Source organism: Osmerus mordax, chromosome 21, assembly GCF_038355195.1.
Source record: "Osmerus mordax isolate fOsmMor3 chromosome 21, fOsmMor3.pri, whole genome shotgun sequence".
Lineage (NCBI taxonomy): Eukaryota > Metazoa > Chordata > Actinopteri > Osmeriformes > Osmeridae > Osmerus > Osmerus mordax.
Genome location: NC_090070.1, coordinates 10642875 through 10668251, shown reverse-complemented (window position 1 = coordinate 10668251; position 25377 = coordinate 10642875). Strand labels below are relative to the sequence as shown.

Genomic DNA, 25377 nt, shown 5'->3' with positions numbered 1-25377 from the left:
TCATCCTCCTGCACACACACACACACACACACACACACAACAATACCCCCCCCCCTCCCCCACACACACACAAGTGCACGCACACAAACCCAAACAACACCCACTGTCCACACACACGATGCCACCGCAGACAGGATCCCATTCCCAGTTAATTCGGTGAGCATATCATTGTGGACTTGTGAAAATAAGGCATTAGTGCTCATCAGTCTGTCTCTGGGGAGGGAGGGAGGGGGCGCACCTGTGTGATAACGAATCACAGGACAGCCTGAGGGCGAACGCCGCATGGAGAGGAGCGGAGTAGCGGAGAGAAATAAAACGAGGGGGGGGAGGGGAGAGACGGGAAAGAGAGAGAGGCAGCAGGAGAGAGAGGGGGGGGGAGGGGGAGGGGGGAAAGAGAGAGAGAGGCAGCAGGAGAGAGAGAGGGGGAGGAGAGAAGAGAGACGGGAAAGAGAGAGCGAGAGCGGGAGAGGCAGCAGGAGAGAGAGGGGGGGAGAGAGACGGGAAAGAGAGAGAGAGAGAGCGGGAGAGGCAGCAGGAGAGAGAGAGAGGGGGGAGAGAGACGGGAAAGAGAGAGAGAGAGCGGGAGAGGCAGCAGGAGAGAGAGAGAGGGGGGAGTGGCGGGGGGGCAGACTTAAAGTGTCTGGGAGAATGAAGGAGGGGGAGGGACTGGGAGGGGAAAGAGAGAGCTGAGAGATTGAGAGACACAGAGAGAAAGAGTGACAGCAAGAGAGAGTAAAATATACAGGAACAGAGATGGAGAAAGTGGCGGAGAGAGGGAGAGAGAGAGAAATAACTAAATTCACACTTACTTGGAGCAGAGCCTTTTTAATTACTCTCCCCACATCCTGTCTCCACTCGCCGATGTCAGGGTTGTACTCGTCCAGATTAGGGGAGAAAGATAAAAGCAGCGATCTGAAGAACTCTGTCAAGGAGAGGCGAGGGAGAGCCACCCATTAAGTCAGTCTGACACACAGGAAAGCTCTTCTCAACTAGCGTTTTTTTGTTGTTGCCCACAGTCATTTACCTCTATTGTGGAACAATTCCTGTGAGACTTTAACTCAAGGCAGAAAACATCCAACAGTGATTATGACACGTTTACGAAGAGCTCTGACACACAGCCAGCCATACGGTAAAGCATTCACAACGGTCTCGACTTTGCGGCTTTCGTGATCAAACGGGGTCCAGGCTGTTTTTCCTAATTGCCGTGTACAGTGTGCTGGGAGTGGCGGCGGTCACCTTGGACTGCGATGGTCTTGCTGTCCTGCAGTATGGAGCTGGCAGACGACACCTGGACTGTGACCGTGTTCATCCCTTCGCTGGTGAAGGTGTACGAGATGCTTCCCTCAAGCGTTATCACAGGCTGCGGACCGCAAACAGGATTTAACAAGTCTCGATTCCCTTGTGATATCGATTCATAACAACCTTTTTTATAGAATTCGTAACATCAGATTAATTGCCGTCAATAACTGTATATCTAGAATATATTTTTTTTTTACAGCTTTTATAACAGCTTCTATTCACAGCCATGAATATTATCATCATCTTAAAAGAAGACTTTTCATACGACATTATGAGCGGTCTGGCACCGCAGGTAACCACCGTACATAACAGTACCTCGGTGTTGTTGCCCAGCCACCAGAAGAAGGTGATGGTTCGAGAGTGGCTTGGCCACACCACAGCAGTCAGGTTAACCTCCTTGTTCTTGATGACCACAAAGGGAGCCAGCAGCTGGACATTCTCCACGGGGCCTGACCACGAAAACAACCACAAAACACCGTTCAAACTCCAGAGTCCAAGAACATCAACAACAACAACAACAAAAAACATTTGCTAGGAGGAAGTTGGCTAGACGGTGACCCGATTTGAGTTTGCCTCAACTGGGACGAGACGAAACGACAATTTCTAGTACGAATGCAAAAGCAGTGATTAACATCCCAACGTATTTATGCAATGTACGTCAAACAAAAGAAGTAGGCCACAGCACCTGTTTCACATTGGTGACAACCGTCTCTCAAACAAAAGCTACATCGAGGTGATCATGTTCCTAGCGTGATAGCTGACTGAGTAATGTGTCAAGACTCCCCGTAGAGAGAGAAATGGAGGCTGACAAAGCTATTGGTGGCATTACAGTAATCCCAAGGGTAAAGTTTCCCACAGCCGACAGATGTAAAACCATGTTTTTCTGGGCCAAACTTCGGTTAAAGGTTGTGTGACTCGACGGCCTGGCAAGGTTTCACCCTGGTTTTCCATAGCTCCAGTCCTCGTCTATCCTCTTCCACCGGAACTAAGCTTTATATCCGGGCTTTCTGATGTAGGTTCTGTTAGTCATTCCGTGTGTGTGTGGGTGGGGGTGTAGGAATGTGGGTGCTTATACGTGTGTGTCTGTGTGTGTTCTGTAAGCCTGTGTGTGCAAGTGTGGTGGGTCTGTGTGTGTGTGTGTGTGTGTGTGTGTGCGCACGTGCGTGCGTGTTTTTCTGACTCATTTGGACAAGCTCTCTAAACTGTGTTTGGTGTTATAAATGTTCAGCTGGGAAATCGGGAGTCGTGTTTGGCACGGCAGTGACAGCCTCACCTGCACTCTCACTCTCTCTCTCCTCCAATACTTTCCAACACAAGAGTAGCCTACCATGGTGAAAACTGACGCAAGCATCCCCACTATCAAAATATCAAAGTGCACTGATTGAAAGAAGCCTAGCGACAAGAGAAATAATTTAAATGGCACCTTACAAATTGAAAAAAAGTCTGGTTCTGGAAATCAAGAGACGAGAGGCCAATTCAACCACCGAGCCGCATAGATCTAAAGCGTAACTCCATGCAGGCTTTTTTAATACAGGGATGGATTTGGAGGTGTTATTAACGTGACACTTTTCCCGCTGGTTCATGACAAGCTGAAAGGAGAGTCAGTGTGTGTCAGTGTGATGCTGCGTGTGGCTCGCGAGCAGGCAGGGGAAATGTGCTTCACCTTCAGATGACACTTTCCAGTGACAGTTCTGGGAGCGCGGCTAATTTGCTCAGATATGTCGTAGGGCTTAAATAATCTGCTTCGTCCGACCTAGATTCTAGGGTTTACACTAAGGGATAAATCTTAGTAAAACATGAATTGACATTTTGTGGTACAGTAACTGTCTAGCAAGCCCTTGAGTGCTTTCGTACTGGAAAAGGAGTGTTATCTCAGCAAGAAAGTAGGCTACACGAGGTAAATGCCAAAACATGCTTCTAGATTGCTTTTAGCCTATTATGCCATATCCATTGATGTTTTTGTGTTGATTTTTTGTTGTTGTTGCCACTAATAAACATCAAACAACAAATCAACACAGAGGAAGTGGGAATTGGATAAGTTACTCAACGGTAAAACATGACTGCAGATTTAACACCGTTTTAGAAATGTGACATACAGGTGACGTGCAGGAAGAGGGTGGTGCTGTCGTAGCCCAGCGTGTTCTCCGCCAGGGCGGTGACACGGAATATCCCGGCCGTCTTGTACACGTGTCGGATCCCATCCTCGGTCCAGCTCAGGTTGGAGTAGGACACAGCCGTGCCGTCCCCAAAGTCCAGCTGGATGTTCGTCCTCATCGAGTCCCCCTGCGCAGAACCACACAACCCGGACCAAAAAAAAACCCCTACCATTAACGTGCGCTGTGGGGAACACACAACTGAAACGTTTTCAGACTTTCCAAACCTCGATAACAAACACATTGAAGCTCTCTACAAATAAACCAACGCACCAGCCTGTGTGTTTCATTAGTTTTAACCTTTACAGCAACGTTGAGCTGCTGCGATGTGCTGACCATAAAACAGATGCTAATTAAGGGGCTAGAGACCAAGGCGATGTTCAAAAAACCTCACAACAACTTTTCACCTTTGACTTGTCACTTGGCAATGCTAGCATGGTGCGGCGCATAGGAGGGGGCACGTCGTTTGGCTGTGTCCGTGTGTGTCTGTGCGATGGTTGCTGGTGTGAGCGTGGCTAGCGAGAGAGGGTCACGTCCCCAACCTCCGCCCACCAACCAGCGCCAGGTGCCTCTGCATAGGAGCGGGGGCAGGCAGGCCGAGCTAGCGTCGCTATTACGCTTTTGTCAACGGTCCAACAGCTGCTGTTGTGACCCTCCAGCATTAGCGTGCATCCTGGGCTGGGCGTGTTACACGACGCCGCCGGGAGAGCGTGGGGTCTGCCCGGGGGTGTGGGAGGGCTTGAGTGGGTGTGCGAGAGGAGGGAGGGTGAGAAAGATGGATAGAAAGAGACAGAGAGGCAAAATTGTAGGGGAAAAAGATAGTGAGAGAGATCTACAGAGAACAAGAGAAAGAGAGAGAGAGAAAAGGAGAGAAAGAGAGAGCTTGATGAGACCGTGAAAACGGTGAAGCCAAGGTGAAGACAGACAGTGGGGTGGCAGGTGCAAGAGTCAATGGACTCACTGACACTCTCACAAACACACACTGTCATCCTGTAGAGCATGCATGACGCACACACCATCGGGACCATCAGCCAAAAGAGAGATTTGGAGATAACCGTGTGTGTGAGAGTCACTGCCTGTGTCTGCTCATACCGTCTGTGTGTGTGTGTGTGTGTGTGTCCTGCATGTGTAATGAGTCTGTGCCCCATTCCTGTGGGGTCTACATCTGGTGCTTCCATAGGATCAACACAACCACAAGTGTTGGTGGCTCCAGCTGTCACGGCGACCAAATCCATGCCTGTACCCCCCCTCTTGTCCCCCCCAGCCCCACAACCCTGCAAACGCCAGTTCCCAGTTTCCCTGTGGCACATTGTAACGCATTGCTTTTGGGATCTACATTTGTAACACTGCATTAGCGCCGGGGCGGAGATTATGAGGCGGGGGGGGGGGGGGGGGGGAAGAACCACAATAACAAAATGCAAAAACCCCATTATTTGTCTGCTTTCTTCCCTTCTCTCACTCCCTGTTTTCCCTCCTTCCGTTTATCCCCTTGCTGGATGTTTTGCTTCTTTCCAAGCTCTGTGGAGTGTGAAAACATGCAACACTTTTGTGCATGTGTGGCTGCTTCTCTGGGAATATTTCACGCCACTTTGCCTGGAAAATTAAAACCTGAAGCAAATATCGAAAGGAGAAGAAGAAAAAAAAATAGACTGAAAAAATAGAAAAAAAGAATGCCAACAGTGGGTGTGTGTGTGTTGTCGCGGAGGAAGCCGTAATGGTGAGTGCGTCTTGGGCCAAAGCGCGAGGCTATTAGCACTCACCGGTGGCGTTCATGTCGCTCAGTCTTTTGTCCATGTCTGTTGTCTGCCCTCCGTCAGCTGTGATTCACCCTCCAGCACGTCAGGACAGCTAATCTGCCTGAGACGGACACAAGGCCCTGCTGGCTAAATGTCATCCTTTGTCTGGGTTTGTCTCTCAGGGAATTTGGGGAACAGAGCCCATTCTGGCCTGGTTCTCTGGGCACCGGGCATCGGTGTTGTTTCCATGACAATAGAGCGTTTTGTGAGAAGCCTTGGCCGACACTAGACTGCTGTGCCGTCTGACACAAGGAGCCGGCTTGTCCAGGTGAATGGCGACCCTGACCAAGCCCAGACGTGCTAAATACAGTGATGTCGTTTTGTCGGGGGTTTACAGTACTGACAGGGAGGGCAGATTGGGTGTCTTTGACGTTCCATCATCACCTGGAGTGTGGTTCATTATTCTGACTACGGGATCAGGTGAACAAAGGGGAACTGTACTTACAGACACAAAATGTCCAAATGTAATTGCGAAGGTTTTTTGGGGAGACGTAATTGGGGAGAAAGGACCAACCTGTCTCTGTCGTCATCCTTCGACCATTTCGCACGGCCCAATCCCAGACAAGGGGGTGAAAACTGTCTGCTTGCCGCTGCCGGCAAAAAAATCCAGTCTAATTATGCTAATCCTAGATTGGGAAAATCCAGGGTGAAATCTGGGCTACTTCTGATAAAGCCAGAAACAACAAGCGATCATGTCCGGTCTTTCTGTTTTCAAAAGTCTCTTTTTCCCTGTCTCTCTCTCTTGGTTCCGTCCTCTCTCTACAGTACCTACAGCACATCAAATATTTAGGCTCATTTGCTCTCCCCAAGAAATACTGCCATCACAGGCCTCATGAATATAAATTAAAGTTTGAATTTGACAGGAGGATTTTCCCAAACGTGGAGGACCCGACGCTGTGAGAAATGTTCTTCCCAGTCTCCCTTTGCTCTTATCCCTCCCTCCCTCCCTCCCTCCCTCTAACCCTCCCTCACTCTCCCTCCCTCTAACCCTCCCTCACTCTCCCTCCCTCCCTCTAACCCTCCCTCCCTCCCACCCTCTCCCCCTCCCTCACTCTCCCTCCCTCCCTCTAACCCTCCCTCCCTCCCACCCTCTCCCCCTCCCTCACTCTCCCTCCCTCTCCCCCGCCCTCCCTCTCTCTAACCCTCCCTCACTCTCCCTCCCTCTAACCCTCCCTCCCTCCCACCCTCTCCCCCTCCCTCACTCTCCCTCCCTCTCCCCCGCCCTCCCTCTCTCTAACCCTCCCTCACTCTCCCTCCCTCTAACCCTCCCTCCCTCCCACCCTCTCCCCCTCCCTCACTCTCCCTCCCTCTCCCCCTCCCGCCCTCCCTCCCTCCCACCCTCCCCCTCCCTTTCCCCCTCCCTCTCCCCATCCCTCCCACCCTCCCTCCCTCTCTCCCTCCCTCCCTCTCCCCCTCCCTCCCTCCCTCCCTCCCTCCCTCCCTCTCCCTCCCTTTCCCCCTCCCTACCTCCCTACCTCCCTCCCTCCCTCCCTTCCTCCCACAGACAATCTTTCCCCTCTTGTAATGATAGACACCGGCTTTGTTTCCCCCGAGTCATCACAGTAGTAATATGACAACTGGGCCTGGGCGATGCCCTGGGAGAGACACACTTACCTCCAAGCTGCAGCTGAGGGAAAACACCAACTGCCGTCGCAGTCGTCGCTATCTACGCCGCAGCTAGCTCCCTCCCTCCCCCCCTCCCGCTAATATCACTCTGAGTAGCGGAACCCGGGATCTAATGTGCACTCGTCTCGGGCCGGCGTCTGGGGAGTGGGCAGAAGCGAACGGATATACCCAGACCACGCTTTCTCTTCCCCCTCTCTCTCTCTCTCTCTCTCTCTCTCTCTCTCTCTCTCTCTCTCTCTCTCTCTCTCTCTCTCTCTCTCACAGACACACTCATTTGATGTCTGTCTCGTCTCCTTATACTCCTCATTCTCTCAGTTCAGGGCCGTAGGGGGCGAGTGGCCTGAAGACTCTATCACACTTTGAAAATAGTTTTGTGGATTAGATTACTTCCCGTTTACGAGGCCGCCCCCCCGACTGCACGCCCCGCGAGTGCTAAAATTCTTCTCGACACCCGCTCTTGACGTGGACTACCGGAATGTTCCAACGCGCGACAACACGGTAGACCACACACACACACACACCGCCATAGAACCATCGGCCCCTCACGCATCGATACCAAGCACATCGATATTCATCCCGTGTGGCGTGCGGCATTAAAACAAAAATCTATGTCATTCATTATGCCGCAGCGGCGACTGGCATCCATTTCCTGTCTGAAGAGCTCCAGCGGGAGCCATTTTGGCTCGGTGCCCACCTCGTCCAGATGCACCAGGAAGGTGACGTTGGCACCCAAGCTGGCGGTGAGGACGCCCTCTCGGGTGGTCAGAGCCAGGCCTTTGGGGGCCCGGTTGGGGCACTGCTGCTTCCTGGCCGTGTACATGTCCTTCACCCCTTTGGTGCAGTTGTTGGAGACCACCTTTCGATACCTTCGAGAAAAAAAAAAGACAAGTTTGGGAGAGGAGAGTCAGGGGTGGGGTTTGTGTTTGTGGCGGCTTCTCCTGTGTGGTGGTGGTGGTGTTTGTTACATTTACATTTACATTTAGTCATTTAGCAGACGCTCTTATCCAGAGCGACTTACAGTAAGTACAGGGACATTCCCCCGAGGCAAGCAGGGTGAAGTGCCTTGCCCAAGGACACAACGTCAGTTGGCATGACCGGGAATCGAACTGGCAACCTTCGGATTACTAGCCCGACTCCCTCACCGCTCAGCCACCTGACTTGTTGTGTGTGGGGAACTGAGAGGAGGGGTTGTGGTGAAGGTGACTCGCTGATGACAAAAATGCATTTAGAGCGACTCAGAACAGAGAAGCTCCTGTTTAAAAGTACTAGTTCTCGGAATGTTGCCGGGTTTACACCCAATGTGGTCAAGATGAATCCTAATCAGTGTGTGCGTGTGTGTGCGTGTGTGTGCGTGTGTGTGCGTGCGTGTGTGCGTGTTGGCTGCCAGTTGTTTGTTTCTCTCAGCAGTACAGTGTGTCACTCAGTATAGATCTTACGTCTGCTCTGTAACTCTGGCCAAAAAAACCCCACCATATCACTATTGACACCCAGAGCTGACACCCCAGGCCACCTCGCGGTGCTTAATCACAGCGGCAAGATGATATAGCACAGAGTTATCAATACAGCACGATAGACAGCGATACATTTACTCGGGAACAGGAAGTAGGCGACGATGAATCAGGAAAGGAGGACAGGGAACTGTAGGAGGAACACTGACCCCGTGCTGTTGTAGTAGTTCTGCCCCTGGCTGCAGCTCCTGGACACGGACGCGGGATTGAACCAGAACGCCGGCCGGCAGTTCCCGTCTCCCCTCCGCTCGTAACCGTAATCGCTGCGGACAAAGAGACCCATGGTCACGGAGCACACATAGATCATGCGAAGGACATATCACAGCTCTCCTCCCCAACCATCTCCTTAACACTGGGACTGCATGGAACAGGCGTTGTTATCACATGTATGGGGGATGGGACGGGGGATGGGACCGGGGGAAGGGGGGGGGTTTGACAAACACCCCTGATTAGAGAGAGGCAGAGTGGAACGCTGGGATAGAGGGGGGGGGTCTTTATGTAGGGGTCCGCCGACTCCCACTTCCTCGGCCCCTGCCCAATCAGGAAGTGATTTACGTCACGGCGACAAACAGGTTAGGCAAGTGCCCATTGTAATAATGACTGTGACATTGATTTATCAATCAATTACAGAGCCTGGGGGGGGGGGGGGGGGGGGGAGAAAAGAAAACACATCATCAACAACAAGAGTAGAGCCCGGTGGCTGAAGGACTAGCCTGGTCCCTTCATCGCTGGCCAGCCTCCCGAGCATTGACAAGCAGTCAAGTGAAATGGTGGCGTTCTGCTTGGGAAAGCTGACCGCTGAGCAGGTTTGAACTAGGGGTGATGAGAGTGAGGAGTTCACTTTTGAGAGCTGGTGAAAACTCTTGTGTGGTTTGATCGAATTTGTTGTCTTTTACCTGCAGGTGAACAGCGGCTACAGAATCGAATCTTATCTTTCCTACACGTGAATGCTGAACTCATGTCCAGATTTGTTTATTTTGCATTCCCACTCAGTGTGAATACAAATGAACTGCTTTCCACATATAGACTGAAGTGCAGTATTGTTTTTCATTGACAGTCATTAGTCCACCCACGGCTGCTAACATGACCCTAGACCCTGTGTAATGAACTGTCAAGTCATTCCTGCCCAGCCTAAGGTGCAAACTTCAAAGTCTATTAAAGGTACAATAGGAAAAGAAATTCAGTTAACACAAGTTGTGTCCCCTATAAATATGTTGTGTAAGCTAATGAGGTTAGAGTTCTTTAGCAATACAGACAGCTCAATGCCAGTGAAATGGCAATTTCTCTTTTTTAAAGCGACCCACAGCTTTCCAGCCAATTATGTGCCCCAATTCTGTTCCAGCCAATCGCCTTCGGTGAGGCTGGCTTTCCTACTTGGCTAAACGCTGTCAATCAAACTGGAGGAAAGCATGGAAGTTCAAACAAGTACTGGACATGAAAACAAGAGTAAAATAAGAACCGCTTTTAACATGACGTTAACCGTCATCAACACGTTTCAACTGTAGAAACGGGGTGAGCGAGGGAACAAAAAAAGAGACGGGGAGAGTGAAGGGGCGAGAAAGATAGACATGAGGGTCATGTGGTCAGATATTGACCAAAATGAATAATTCCAACCCCCCCCCGAAAAATAATTAAAACAAATCACATTGCAGACGTTAATGGATGGCAATTAAAACACATAAATTCTGACCTCTGAAAACATTTGCATAAAAACGTGCCTGTTTATTCCTCAGTCCTCTGCTTTGAACACGATAAAAACAGCTAGCCTGGGATTTGCATACAAATTGAAACTGTTTACTCCCCTCGTCTTCTCTACATTATTACAAAACAGAGCCAAAGCCATCCAAAAGACTTTATGGGCAAATGGCGTAAAATTATTCCAGAAACGTATCAGATTATTGGAAAACTGACACCACAAATGGACCAAATTAATGAGTGTTTGAAATAGCATATCAAAACGGAATATGCTTAAATGGGGAGAAAGTACACCATAAACTGTCAAAATGAGCTTTTACTCCACAAGAGACTCGTAGCTGCTCTGCCCTCATCCGTGCCGTGTTAAAGGGGAAGTCCCGTGGTTCTAGTAGACAGTGTTGTGGTGCTCGGGTGTGCCGTGTTAAAGGGGAAGTCCCGTGGTTCTAGTAGACAGTGTTGTGGTGCTCGGGTGTGCCGTGTTAAAGGGGAAGTCCCGTGGTTCTAGTAGACAGTGTTGTAGTGCTTGTGTGTGGGTGAAACAGAAACCTCCTCCTCACCATTCAAAGTCATGGGCCCGGCATATACAAGACTCTGCAGAGAGGATTTTGGCGTAGTCCTTTCCCAGCATGCAATAGTTGCCAGGCCTTCGTTTCATGTAGATCTGTTTCTGCCCCATCACACAAGGCTCGCCCTGAAGGGAAGAGGCAGGAAGCAGAATCGTGTCAAGAGACAAGTGTCAACAACAACAACAGCAAATCCATACTGGACACCATCATTAGTCCTTCCCACTGTGTCTACCAACCCGAGGTTCAGACATATTTCCATACTGAGTTATGATCTGCTAGGCTTGGCTCAGAGTGGCAGTGCTATCTTCAGCGGTTGCGTTTCTCTACCTGGTTGTGGAGGTGCCAGGTCTGGTAGTCCTCTTCAGAACACAGCCTGTTGAAGATGGACTTGTAGTCGATCTTGATGAGCTGCCATTCCGAGCGGTGGCTGAAGTGTCCGAAAAACCTACAAACCGTGTCGACAACACGAGGCTGATCGAAAGTTTGTCCAAAAAACGCACTCACCATACCAAACTCCCTGACAGGAAACACTTTCTTAAAACTTCATTAATAAAATCCACCTGGAAAAACACTCCAGTTGATATAAAATGACAGGAGCTGTCTGTGCGCCACATTCTAACCAATCAGGTCAGGTCTCTGAGTAATTGGTCCGTCCGTGTTAATACATCTACTTAATATCTATCAAATGAGCCGTTCGTTCAATGCAGTCAGTGACAACCCTGATGAATCGAGTCTCTGTCAGTTTATCATACTTCAGCATGAGATAGACTGACAGCTTGAGTTGATAACTCCCTCCCTATCTAAATCCCAATGGGACTTTCTCATTCTGTTCTCTGCCACCTTACCTGTACAATAAAACTCAATGCTAACTGAAAGATAACAATATGAAAAAAAAAAAAGAAGAATAGAATAACACACACACACACCTGACAGTATAAACACAAACCAAACACCTTTCACAAACACACACAGGCTCACGTTACTCACGTCATGATCTGGTTCTCAGTGCCTGCCTCCACCAGGACTCCGTCCACAAACAGAGGCACCAGAGAGAAGCTGTGCCTGGCCCACTGCCTCCCCTCATCAAAACTGATCCTGTGTGACCCAACACACCACCATTACAACACCACACGCGTGTGTGCTTACTGTGGTTGTTTATCAGGTGTGTAGGTCACAGGTTGTGTGTAGTTGTTATTATCTGTATAATGTCTGTGTGTGAGTGTGTGTGCGTGTGTGTGTGTGTGTGTGTGAGAGAACCAGCAATTGGATTTTTTTCTTTTCAGAGTAGTCACTTGTACTGATCCCTTCCTGAACTCGGCAACATCGTTTTTGAGAACGCGTGTATTTTCCACAGACACACACAGGTACATGCACCCTTTCAATAACAGCGTTGACGAGTTCAGGAAGGGATCAGAACAAGTGACTACTCTGAATACACACCTATACCAATCTCCGGTTCCTCCAGCTGTAATTAACCACTCTAGCCTCTGCTAGATACAAAAGGAGATTGAGGGGGGGGGGGAAAGGTACAGTGTTGACTATCAAAGCAGAGAGGCGGAAAATGATTCAAAAGGGAAGTGGAGAGAAGAAGAAAAGAAGGTTCTTATCTGAACGGAAAAACAGGGTCTGGAGCCAATCTGACAATAAGGTGAGGAGAGGAAGCTGCAAAACATTATAAAAGCTCCACCATCGCCAACCAGAATAGAAACTGCTTCATGTTTCAAAGTAAAGACTACAAAACTGATGAGATGGAGGGCGTGGGGGAGGATGGGGCTGTGTCTGTGTGTTTGTGTGTCTGTGTGTTTGTGTGTGTGTCTGTGTGTTTGTTTGTGTGTGTCTGTGTGTTTGTGTGTGTGTGTCTGTGTGTGTGTTTGTGTGTGTGTCTGGGCGGGGGGAGGATGGGGTTTTGTGTGAGTGTGTGTGTGTGTGTGTGTCTGGGCGTGGGGAGAACTTTCATCGCCGGGGTTCTGGGCTCGATCGATTCTGACACCTTATCAACAACATGGCCGAAGTGCGAACAAGCGCACTACCTGAGTGTGACAACGGCACCGGCGCCGTCACAACCCCCGAACAGGCATGGGAAGGAGCGGCCCACTCACACAGACCCCTCACCCCTCCCCTACCTCTCCCCTCCCCTTCCAACGCTGCCTTCATCTGGCTAAAAGCACCCGGGAAACAGACAAAGCGTTTACATGCATCCATTAAGAGGATCTGGATTGGTTGGGGAAATGTTGCATTCGCTCGGGGGGAGAAATAAAATCAGAAAACCAAAATAGGAGGGGAAGTGGAAGTGGCGAGTCTGACTGCGACGGAGTCAGCCAGTCCTCTCCACCAGCGCACTTCAATCCTTTCGTCAGGAAGACAAAAAAAAAAGAAAAAACGCAAGGTTTACACTCGGCTGATCCTAAAACTAATTTTAAAATGGTTTCCGAAACGGGATCTAAGAAGTGGATCTGGTCTCCCTTGGATTAGTCTGCACTGAGGCGAAACATGGCCGCTCCCAATTTAAGGGCCCGGGATGAAAATGTGCTAATGCCAACACTAAAGGAGAAGGAACTTGGCTGAGCAGCAGAGAGAGAAAAGTGGTGAAAGCGGCCCTTTCTTTCAATTCAATCCCCCCCCCCCCCACCCGAGCCGCCTGGAGAACACGCGAGGCGATGAGGACCAAGGGCGTTGTCGATCACAGATGTGGCCGCGTCTGTTTAGCGCTTCATAGTTCCGCTCCCCGGTATCACCGCGACCCCCGAAAAGCCGAGTCGAACCAACACTTGGACTCGTCCGGCCGCCGTTCCCAGACATCAGGCATCGCCCTAATGAGCATGTCAAAACGGCTGAAGCGGGGGGGGGGGGGGGGGGGGGGGGGGGGGGGACGAGACGAGACGAGAGCATCTCAGATCCGGTCGCGTGGAGCCTACCAGAGGTGCCTCGTCGGAACCGAGGGTTGTTTCACGGCGACCAGCGCCCCGCCCTTGTCCAGGAACCACACGTTGTGCTCCTCCTCGAAGATCTGGAAGCGGGAGAGACGGGGGTGAGTGGAAGCATGTGCCCATCTGCGCTGGATCACACGCTGAGACGAGGCGGCGTTGACGAGACTCCATCCTGGCTGCAGCCTCCGGACTCACCTGTCTCCAGTTGTTCCCGGCGTCGGAGGAGATGAACATCCCAACGTTGTTGTAGGAAAGCTCTGTCCCTATGTTACCTGCGGATGACACATGGATTCTCTAGTTTTCATTTTGTTTGTTTAATCTGCCGACCGGTCACTGGAATGCAGAGCGATGCCGATGAAATGAGAAATATTGACGTTCAATATTCAGTACATTCAGTATTTGAGATTGTCGTGAGATAGTCGTGAATCACAACAGCTTCGGTAAGAAGTTTCTAGCTTTCATGATCTCTAAATCGAAATTCGAAACTTTTGGTTTCAGAAAATATCAAACCGACCTCCCAAACCAGCATCGAGAGGCAACGCCAATCTTACTTCAATCCCATCACTCCCCACGGCTGGAGTGAGGTAACATCCAATACTCCAGGTTGCTTTTCCTGGCTTTACAGAGAGACATGACTCAACATTCTCTCCTCAAGCTTCCCCCGCATACAGACTACTTTGTTGATCCATGTTGAGGCCCCAGCCTTTTGAACAGGGATGTGTGTGTGTGTTTGTTTGTGTGTGTGTGTTTGATGGGGATGGTGTTTGTCATGTTCATGAAGCGATCTCCGCACCAGTTGACGTGTGTGAAGGGAAGCAAAGAAAGAGGGAGTGAATCACCACGCCAACGCACACACACACAGTGCAAACACACACCGAGGTATGCTTGAACACACAGGTAATGTTTTGTGTCACGTGACCTCGGTCAGAACAGGCACACTTTTCTAAGTGTGAATATTTGTAGACAACAAAAGAAAATATAAAAAGGGTGACCATCAACGGAAGGAGAGTGTCCCTCTGGGAATCAACACGACACTGGTCCAGAGTCCCAGAACAGCCTAGAAGCCAAAATGTTTGGTCATGTAGCTATTGAAAAACACAGGCCTACTATAAAAACTTAGGTTAAACATACAAAGTATAAAAGTATAAACCTGGTTCAAGAAAGGCCGCCATGTGAAAAAGAAAAGTAAACTTCAAGTTTAAAAAGTGAATCATTCCTCCTTCTGGGCCATTAAACTAAGATTATAACCAAGTAGAGACGCTTGAGAGAAATGGATTCACTTAGCAGACGCTTACATCCAGAGCGGCGTCCAGGGGTAACCCCGCGACCTCTCGATCCGCAATGAAACGCTCTACCGCTGAGCTGTTCCCGTCCCTGTGTGACCACACAGCCTGTCAGGAAACGGTCAGCCCTGGGAAACGGGCCGACAGGGTGCTACCGCGTTGCAATGGTCGACTGGGGGAGTCGTGATTGTGTGTTCTCACCTGTGGCCACGATGATGCCTGGAGCCGACGTCTTAGTGGAGATGGCCCCTGACAAGTAGGGGTTCTCAGACGTGTGGAGTTGCAGGTGAAGCGAGCAGAAGGGCTGGATGGAGGACAAGAAAACGGAACGTCAGTGGGGGGGGGGTAGTAGTACGTGACGTCTCTACGGGTTAAGCATGTGCTCAATGTTAACGTCCTCCATTACCTGCGATTAAGACATTGTAAAGGAGTCAGCTTCTCCATGATTGTGCGCGACAAGGAACGGCGTAAAGCCATTTCAGACCAATTCTTCCACATCCACAAAGACCACGCGCCGATACACTGTGTCGTTGTTACAATTCATCCACCCAATGAATTGGATTTTAAAGGATAGCATTATCTGATTAGGGTTAATTACTCAGAGAAGGATGGCATGTTCCTTCCAAGTCTGAAAGCACTGAGATGTAACACAAGAGGACGTCACATCCTAAATTTCGGTGTTCGATGATTAGAAGACAGCCCTTCAAAAAGCAGCGACATTAGAACCACAAGTGCGTCATTTCGAGTTGTCGATAAAAAGAAAAGTCGTCAAGTCTTTTGTTGGTTCTAATGGCATTCATCTAGTCATTAATTTGAAGTCAGGAGGATTTCGACATGAAACAGACTGTCAAGTCTCGAGGGCAAGTGCACACAACAAAAGACAAATTCCATTTGTTCCCCCCCCCCAGAGAGAAACCTCAGACCGAAAAAAAAAAAGAGAGAAAGAAACAATGGATTTAATCTTTTCAATTGTTCGTGTGACATTGCTCCAAGGACACATCGGATAGCGGGGATTTAACTAGGCAATCAAACAGATTCCAGCTCGGTAATTAAAATGTCACATGAATGCACAATCACGCTGAACCTACAACCTGACCCGACGTGGCCCGGCAATTGCCTCTTAAAACAGCATGGACTCCCATCTAATGTCTCCACATCATTTCCGCCTAATAGTTATCCAGTTACACTTCCCCTCCAGGGGTTAGGAGGGACCTGAGGGAGACACCCCCGCCGAAGACACAAGGACACATTTAGTCATTTAGCAGACGCTCTTATCCAGAGCGACTTACAGTAAGTACAGGGACATTCCCCCCGAGGCAAGTAGGGTGAAGTGCCTTGCCCAAGGACACAGCATCATTTTGGCACGGCCGGGAATCGAACTGGCAACCTTCAGATTACTAGCCCGACTCCCTCACCGCTCAGCCATCTGACTCCCACACAAGCCCCTCCACGTTCAACTCAAACGAACCCGCTCCCTAATACGACAACGTGACTAGGCAAGCGCATGGGAGTTAGCCAACAGGACGATGGCAGCACCCCCCCGGACTCGACCGTGAACTCACCAGGACGCAGTTGATGTCGTTGCCGGCGAGGTCGGCGGCGGGGGCCTGGAGGAGCCTCCAGTCGCGGCCCTTGTTGTACGTGATGTAGGTCTTCACCTGGTTCTCCTGGCGCTTGTTGGCGAGGAGCATCCCCTTGATACCTGCAACCTGAAGAGCGGGCGCCGCCGTCAGAGGGTTCCTCTGACATGCGTGGCTGGAGGCCTGGAACGTTCTAACACTGATAACGCTAGTTTAGATTGTGCTGAATTGAACTGATTTTGAAATGGTAATACTTCAACTGCATCCTACTCTGTAATACTTAGTAGTCTACTTATGGACAGACATCGGTTCAGTATAGTGTGGCGCTTGTCGAAGGTAGTGGACTGTGTGGGGTTGTACACTGGGTTGTCATTGGAGATGCAGGCCCTGTCTGTCAAACTGACGATCACAGAAGGAGACCACCCTGCCTGCTCCTTCTTCGACTTAGATATCGTCTAGCAGCCATCAAACGCCCAGTCGCCTTCCCCTTTAATTGCTCTCTTTAATTGGCCCCCGCCCCTACAATACCTCATCCCTTCCCTGGTTTTCTCGACGGTGTCATGGCTAAACGTCAGCCTATTTGACGCTGACACGTTTCTGCTTTGTGACACCTTCTGTCTCCCGAGAGACCTACGGAACACACACACACACACACAGACACACACACACGCACACACACACATACACACAGACAGACAGACACACACACCACACACACAGACACCACACCACACACACACACCACACACACAGACACCACACCACACACACACAGACAGACAGACAGACAGACACAGACACACACACACACAGACAGACACACACACACAGACACATGCCACACAGACACCACACACACACACACATGCCACACAGACACCACACACACACACACACGCCACACATACACCACACACGCCACACACACACACACATGCCACACACACGCCACACACATGCCACACACACGCCACAGAGCAGCGATGCTCCTTGTCTCTCTCCAGTCAGCCTCCCGCCGTGTCAGCTCTCTGCCCATGCTGAAGGGTGACGTGCTGGACGTGATGGGGGAGCCCGATGATGACCTGCATTAAGTTAGGCCGTCTCGGCTGGTGAGAAGCTCCAGTCCTATGTCTCTCCCTAACTCGCCCACACACACACACGCACACTGACATCCCTCCCTTCCTGTAGGGCTCCGTCGGTGTAAGTGGCACTAATAGGCGCCGTATTTGACATCGTCATAGAAACCCGGCGGTCGGGATGGACACGACTAATGAGAAGCATCCCTCCTTCCTCTGGCCAAACCTGTCCATCACCAGAGGTAATTATTTATCATCCTACCCATCCAGCCCTCCTATTCCATCGCTCCCTCCATTCCTCCCCCACCCACCCACTCTTCTCTCCATCCTCTGCTATCTCTATTTAGCGATTATGTGTTGTAACACAGTGTTAGCGGCGGTGTGCAGTATTAATGGAGGGGTTAGGCCTCTGTGTGCAGGCGTGTGTGTCTGTGTGTGTGTGTAACACAGCGGGAGGACTTCCGAGGCTGGGAAATCAGACAGCACCGCCCTCGCCACTGGCTATGACCTCGCCACTGGCTATGACCTCGCCATTGGCTATGACCTCGCCACTGGCTATGACCTCGCCACTGGCTTTCCAAGGCCTGCGCCACAGTGCTCTGCTGAAAATACTAATGTGGACCGTTTACATTCCGTGGTTATGAAATCCGAGATTATCTTTGGACGAGCAATAAAACAATGACTTTAGGCGTGCCATCACCACCCCGACGATGATGATAAAAGATCAACCCTTGTTGCTTAACCCCCCCCCAACCCCCTCTCCCTCGAAGACAGTGTATAACATTTGTGTCCACCTCCACCCCCTGTAGACAGCACATTACAATTTTTCCAATATACATTAATTAAGCTTTCCGCAATCTATTAGAAATATGGATATGCTGCTGAATCAGAGCTCCGGAAGGGGGGTTTTAAGAGAGTTGGCAGTAAAGGCAACCTGGGAGAGCAACATGGCCACTACATTAACTAAATCACCACCACAACTTTCCCCCCTGACCACCACCCTCCTTCCTTCTTTCCCATTCCTTCAGTCTGGTATTTTTGCTCATTGGGAGAAGTAAAAATGAAATTGGGTAACTATGATAGTTGGGGCTGAATATATTTTAATGAAATGCTGATTGTAGCAGAACAGTTAAGACTTTTCTCATTTTTTATGTTTGAGGTTTAAAAATTGTGTGATGGTCACATTTAAATATTAACATTGTAGGCAAAAACAAGCTTTGTTTTATTGAAATAACATCAAAACCGTTGCCATGACTATTTTCAAAGGAAATAATCGATTTGAGAGGTAGTTCAAAAATACTGAGTCTTCAATGAGCATTAAAAAGAGAGATGGGAGAAATGAGACCTTTCTTGTAAGCTGTTGTTGTGTTGTCCAGAGACCATTTACAGAACAATTCTGTGAGACTTTTGGGGGTTCTACAGACATTTGCAGCATTTCCCTCTAGGCTGTGACAACAATAAACAAGACTTATAAAGTGCTTTGGTCAAAAGGTATCTATCTCTGCCATATAAATGGCGTGTGAACTCAAGAGAAATGTCTGTCTTTTCCATAAAAGACGGATTGAAGTTTGAAGTTTCGGGGGAATATTGAACATTTTATTTTGAAAAGGAGCTTGATCTTAAGTTCTTGATGCACGCAGAGCAAGCACGCGCGTGCGCGCACGCACACACACACACACACACACACACACACAGCAGTGGCAATGCTAATTACCAAACCTCTGTCACTGGCGCTGACTTGAAAATCAGGCCAATATCTCCCTCCCTCTCTCTCACCATCACACCTGCCAGTTCAGTGATGAACTGGATTCAGCAGGGAAGGAGACGGAACGGGGGCATTGCAATGAATGCTAACGCAATGACCTACAGTGTTCTTCGCTAGCCTGTAGCATAGCATAGCCTAAGCACCAACAAGGTTATTACCAGGCAAAGGAATAGCAAGCGTTAACCTAGCCTGGAGCGCTAACAACCCCCTTAGCATTATCCGCTGTGCTAATCCCAACATTAGCGGCGGCTAGCGTAACGTAGCTACCTCGTACAGGTCGAGCATCTGGTTTCCTGCCAGGCCCCGCGTGGTCTTGACGTTCTCCATGGCCAGCGTGAAGAGAATCCCGCGCGTGTCAGACAGGTACAGGTTGTACGTGTCGTTCTGGTTCCACTCCTGCACGGCGGCAAACACCTGGTTCTCGTCGGTGCTGACGATGTGCAGGTCCTGCACGCACGTCGAGGAGGAAATCAGAGGAGTCGGAGAGATTAGAGGAGTGGTGATTGGATGGCACAAGGGGGTGGCAGATTATAACAATGTGAACATCGAGGGGTTGGTCGTGGGATCAGGTTGACAGCCGCAGACTGAATACAGAGTAGTAAATCCCTTAGATTCAGCTGCACTGTACAACCTTGCGATGGGTTTAGACCGTGCAGTACCTCCCAGACTACACAGACGCAGAACTACAGCAATACACGGAGATGCTGTAGAGATACATCTTTTTGAAGAGACAAACCTTTTTGCTTACTATCTCTACACGTATACGTGTGATATCAGTGACTAGGTCTTGAGCAGGATATTCTTTTAATACTTTATACATAAATTCATGAAAATATATGGAAATCTGATGCAATCATGATATCAGAATCATGACGGATAGTCTGGAAAGGCTAACTTACCTTCGGGAGAGAGTATTTGGGCAGTTTGATGCGAATGAACGGCTCTCTCTTGTAGGACACGTAGTAGCTGGCCCTCCCATTCGTGGTCACCTGTAACACATCACAGCACTGTTGATATCTCCAAGTATCAACAGTTTGCCTCCTTATTATCCTTACGTATTAGCCCCGAAGGACAGAGGAGGCGTTGTGAAGCCGTTACTTTTCTTTCCATCAGGAGGAATCTCCTGGCTTGCATTTCACGGGTGCTGCCCCCCGTCACTTGTGGATGTCCTTTGTGGTTTTGAGGTAGACTTTGGTAAATATCTTGTAGGACAATCAATAGTCTCATTATTCTCTGTCAAGAGAAATCTTTAACTCTTCCAACCAATGCTCAACTGCTGTCCAGGAAAAAGTCATCCCTAATGATACCGCTCTCTGTGCAAACAACCCGGTCGTTAGCGGTTAGCGCAAACACAGCAGAAGGGGGAAGGGGGGTAGCATTAGCTACCTGTCATTAGCACTACCTATCAGGCTGGCAAAACCAATTTCCTTCGGGTGTGCATACAGCCTGTCCTGAGGGGTGGGGTGGGGGTTGGGGTAGCATCACATCCACTTATCGTTCATAATTGCATCAATTAAGAAGGTTTCACAGAAAGTAAGCGCGGGGCTTTCTGTTGGGAAGCAAAGCGGGCCTCATCATTGTGTGTCAGAACCAATTAGCCCCCTCTTGGTGTGCTTTGTGAGTTCACTGTGGTACAGAGAGAACATTAGAGAAGGGGGGAAGCGCTGGCTAACGGTTAGCACTCCACAAAACGGTCTGGCATGCAATTGAGTGAAGAGGCTAAGAAATCGATGTCGGGGTACCCGAGGCAGTTTGAACCTAAAGAGAAATTGGGATGATTGATTTTTTCCCCCTCAGCCCCCCGTTCCCTTTTTCAAGGATCTTTCAGCTGTGACGCAACGCGAATAAAATACACGTTCGGCGCTGGAATCAAAGAGGGAGGTTTAGGTTGAGTGGTTGAGGGTTTACACATCAGGCTTCGGTCGGGTCAAACACGGATGAGAGGTCTTTGGACTACAGGTGTATCTATGCCCTATTAAACTGGCGGAACATTGCAAGGCCGCGAGGAGCCACAGCTTCTGTACATCTGAGGTAGCATCAGTTTATCTTCACCCTAGTCTGCTTTCCCGGCAGCTGTATCTAACACGGAACAGGAAAAGGTTGCTCCACATTTCTAAAAAGGAGAACCTTGGTGTTTTTCTTCTTTTGGATCCTTTCTGTGTTTTGTTATTTGGCTTTTCACACCAGAAGCAGACACACTTGTAATGTGTAGGAAAAGAGTATGTCCCTAGCCCTGCATTGAAGAATTTAACACCCATGTGGCAGAAGTCTTAAGAAAGAAAGAAATTAAGCTGGAAGAATATACCCAAATTGAAATGGCCCCAAACAATTTAATCTTTCTCCAAAATCATGATCAGAAATTAGAGGGAATGTTTGTCCAGGGATTTCAAACACCACTTTGGAGTTGAATTTGGATGAGAAAGTTAGTTTGTGGTGGACCAGGGGTGGGATAATTATTCCTCTTTTTTTCGACGGTTGACTTTTAAATACATGCATCCTCATTTGCACAATGTCAAAATAAATTCCGCTTCAGTCTGAGAAAAAAAATTAAAACATACCCCCCACCCTCCCCGCAAAAAGATAACAAATAAAAAAATAAAAATTGCACTTGCCTTACTTTAAATTCAGAACATTACCATTTCAGATTTTTTTTCTCTCTCACAAATTATGATTAATATGACACAGTGGGCACAGGCTAGGGTGAATATAAACCCAGCTCTCACATCTGCAAAACACTCTGCAGGCTGTCAGACGGAGGTGGAGTTTTCCATATGTCCTGTAATGGCCACCCCTGAATGACGCATAGCACCATGTTATGTTGAAATATATCTCTCTTTTTTGGGATTTAGCAAAACAACAGGGTGAAAATGAAATAGTAACACAACGCGGCAGATTCAAACAAGTCGAAGCAACGATAACAAACCAATGTACGCTCTCATCAAACGCCCCTAAAAGGATTGCGTGGCAAATGACTTGGTAGAAACATCCTGTAAAATAACCTGGTCTCATCTCTTGATGAATCCCAAACATGTGTGGATTTTATTCAAATAACAGCGAGCCTGCTCCAGCGAGACTGTCCCCTCTGCATCGCCACGGAGCCAATGTGTTGTGTGCTCCGCAGAAACACAATGTGTTGTGTGCTCCGCAGAAACACAATGTGTTGTGTGCTCCGCAGAAACACAATGTGTTGTGTGCTCCGCAGAAACACAATGTGTTGTGTGCTCCGCAGAAACACAATGTGTTGTGTGCTCCGCAGAAACACAATGTGTTGTGTGCTCCGCAGAAACACAATGTGTTGTGTGCTCCGCAGAAACACAATGTGTTGTGTGCTCCGCAGAAACACAATGTGTTGTGTGCTCCGCAGAAACACAATGTGTTGTGTGCTCCGCAGAAACACACCCAGAACCCTATCCTCGTGCCAGCGTCTGCATACGGGACACCCAGCATATAGCCCAATCCTCCAAGGTTAACCACGCTTGTCTCTCGCAATGCATCATGGTCCACTTACATTTACATTTAGTCATTTAGCACAGGGACATTCCCCCCGAGGCAAGTAGGGTGAAGTGCCTTGCCCAAGGACACAACGTCATTTTGCACAGCCGGGAATCGAACTGGCAATCTTCTGATTACTAGCACGCTTCCCTAACCGCTCAGCCACCTGACTCCCACTTAGTCCTCCCCCCCCCCCCCCCCCCCCACCCACCCCCACCCCCCCCCCACCCCCCCCGCCTACCTGGATGAACATGTAGTCGTCCTGGACCACCAGGGAGCTGATGTCGATGTACCCCAGGAAGGGGTAGTTCCTGTTGGGCTCGGAGCACAGCTGGGCCCGGCATGTTACATACTGCACACCTGCGGGGGAGGGGGCAGATACACAGGGGAATATACAGGGGCTGCTAATGATGCACAGCATGGGGGTTTGAGTGTGTTTGTGGATACTCAGAGGGCGTTGCTTGTGGTCGTGTGACGTACACCCGCTTCCTGGTTGGGACTGCCATGTGAAAGCGTGATTTGAAGGGTTTGTTTGTGAGTGTTGTGGTATTCAACAGAGCACATTTATTCATTGTATTCAGAATCTGAATCAGAAAGGGATTTATTCTCCATTAAAGTTTGCACAGACAAGGAATTTGCTTTGGCAGGAAGGTGCACAAAATAAACATATATGAATCTTAACTTTAAATATGTGTTCTAACTATAGTAAGGGTACATAAACTAGCAACACTAAGTAGCAATACTAATTCATTTGAGTCTATTCATACGATGTACAAATAGTGCATTCAGTAAGTGCAGCGGAAAATCACGGACCACAAGTGCACAGTGTACGAACAGTATTACAGTGGTTAGTGCCAGGGAACCATGCCATGTTTTACACGACACAGAGCAAGTTCACATTGTTGTAACACTAGGACAGGTCCAGTGAGTCACTGGTTGCATTACCACTTCAGTAACCTTTCAGATATTAGCACTATCGAGTCCCACACAGGCACTACCCAAAGTCGACTATAATCCAAGGTCTACGGTCCAGATTTGTTCATGAGGTGAAGCCTTCATCGTCTCTCTTCTTATCAATAACACTCGACGTCGTACTCAACGAGTACATCGCTCGTCCTCAAACACACGCACACACATAGACACACACACACAATCTCTCTCACACACACACACGCAGATGCTCCGACACAAACAAACACTCCTGTGTACACAAACACACACAAAAACAAACACTTGTGTTCCAGGCCCCTGTGCCTGCATAGAAATAGCGAGGGTCATCTTTTCTCTGGCAGAGGGTTGAGCACAGGCCCCTCGGTCAGCCTCGGCTAGAACAAGCAATCCTACGTATGGAAGACCTTGGTGGTAATGCCATGCAGAGTTATGGAGCTGACATTCAGCCAGGGGGAGACGGATGGGGGAGCCGGCCGTATTAATCAGCTATCATGGACTGCATCTATCAGGGAGGTAATCCAGACCTGCTCCACAGGGAAATGCTCGAAAACCCTGGATGGAATCTAGCCACTAACACACTTCCTCTCTCTATTTAGGTCTGCCCCACGCTATGTTCTCTGTCCTTCTCCGTCTATCGCTTTTCCCTTTTTTCCAGGGTCCTTTGTCTTTGTTCCTTTGTCTCGTTCCCTCTCTCTCTCTCTCTCTCTCTCTCTCTCTCTCTCTCTCTCTCTCTCTCTCTCTCTCTCTCTCTCTCTCTCTCTCTCTCACTACTTCTTTCTTTTTTCTTTTTGCCTTTATTTCTCTCTCTCTGGTCTTTCTTTCACACTCCCACTCCCACTGTTTTCTGTCGCAGACGGATAATTGGCCTGAGGATGTTCATCCTCTCTCCAGGTTTGTGGTGTGTGTGTGTGTGTGAGTGCACGCATCTGAGTGTGTGACTGTGTTTTCTTGAGTGTGACTTTGTGTCTGTGTGCGTGCATGAGTGCCTGTGTTTGTGTACTTGCGAGCGAGTGTGTGCGTGTGGTGTGGTGTGTGTGTATGTATGAGTGTGGTGTGGTGTGTGTGTGTGAGTGTGGTGTGGTGTGGTGTGTGTGTGTGTGTTACTCACGTCCATCAGGGGTGTGAGCCTCCATGTGGACCAGGTCAGCTTCTTTGTCTAGACCAGTCACAGACCTGAGGAGCCAGAGAACAAGGGATGAAGGATGAGGAAGGAAGAGGAGGAGGAGAGGGAAGAGGAGGAGGAGAGGGAAGAGGAGGAGGAGAGGGAGGAGAGGGAAGAGGAGGAGGAGAGGGAAGAGGACGAGGAGGAGGAGAGGGAAGAGGACGAGGAGGAGAGGGAAGAGGAGGAGGAGAGGGAAGAGGACGAGGAGGAGAGGGAAGAGGAGGAGGAGAGGGAAGAGCGGGGGGGCGACGGACGGAAAGGATGGATGGAAGAGGACAAGGAAGGCATGAGAAGGAGATGGGGGGGGGAGGGGGGGTGGATGGGGGGGAGTAGGGAGAGAGAAGGTTAGATAGATGAGGACAGATGGAGAGAGGACGATAGAGGAGGGGGAGAGGGAGAATAAATAGATAGCGGGAGACTCTCTGGGCCCTATTCAACTCCGGTCACAAATGTTTTATTTTCATCTTAGTTCAGCAGAAGCAAATTAGACTGGCAATC

General features: G+C 49.4%; 1 protein-coding gene across 1 annotated transcript in view; it reads right to left on the bottom strand.

Annotated features, from left to right (window-relative positions):
* Positions 1–25377, bottom strand: part of sorcs3a (sortilin related VPS10 domain containing receptor 3a) — a 121545-nt gene that overhangs the window by 6844 nt on the left and 89324 nt on the right. The window contains exons 6-22 of the mRNA XM_067258993.1: positions 24826–24890; positions 23008–23126; positions 20174–20263; positions 19542–19721; positions 16416–16562; positions 15055–15157; positions 13766–13842; positions 13559–13650; positions 11631–11738; positions 10971–11088; positions 10635–10768; positions 8532–8645; positions 7569–7740; positions 3396–3582; positions 1615–1748; positions 1237–1360; positions 810–922 (exon numbers count right to left, since the gene is read on the bottom strand). Coding sequence (XP_067115094.1) covers positions 810–922; positions 1237–1360; positions 1615–1748; positions 3396–3582; positions 7569–7740; positions 8532–8645; positions 10635–10768; positions 10971–11088; positions 11631–11738; positions 13559–13650; positions 13766–13842; positions 15055–15157; positions 16416–16562; positions 19542–19721; positions 20174–20263; positions 23008–23126; positions 24826–24890 — 2077 coding nt within the window. The remainder of the gene's footprint in view (positions 1–809; positions 923–1236; positions 1361–1614; positions 1749–3395; positions 3583–7568; positions 7741–8531; positions 8646–10634; positions 10769–10970; positions 11089–11630; positions 11739–13558; positions 13651–13765; positions 13843–15054; positions 15158–16415; positions 16563–19541; positions 19722–20173; positions 20264–23007; positions 23127–24825; positions 24891–25377) is intronic.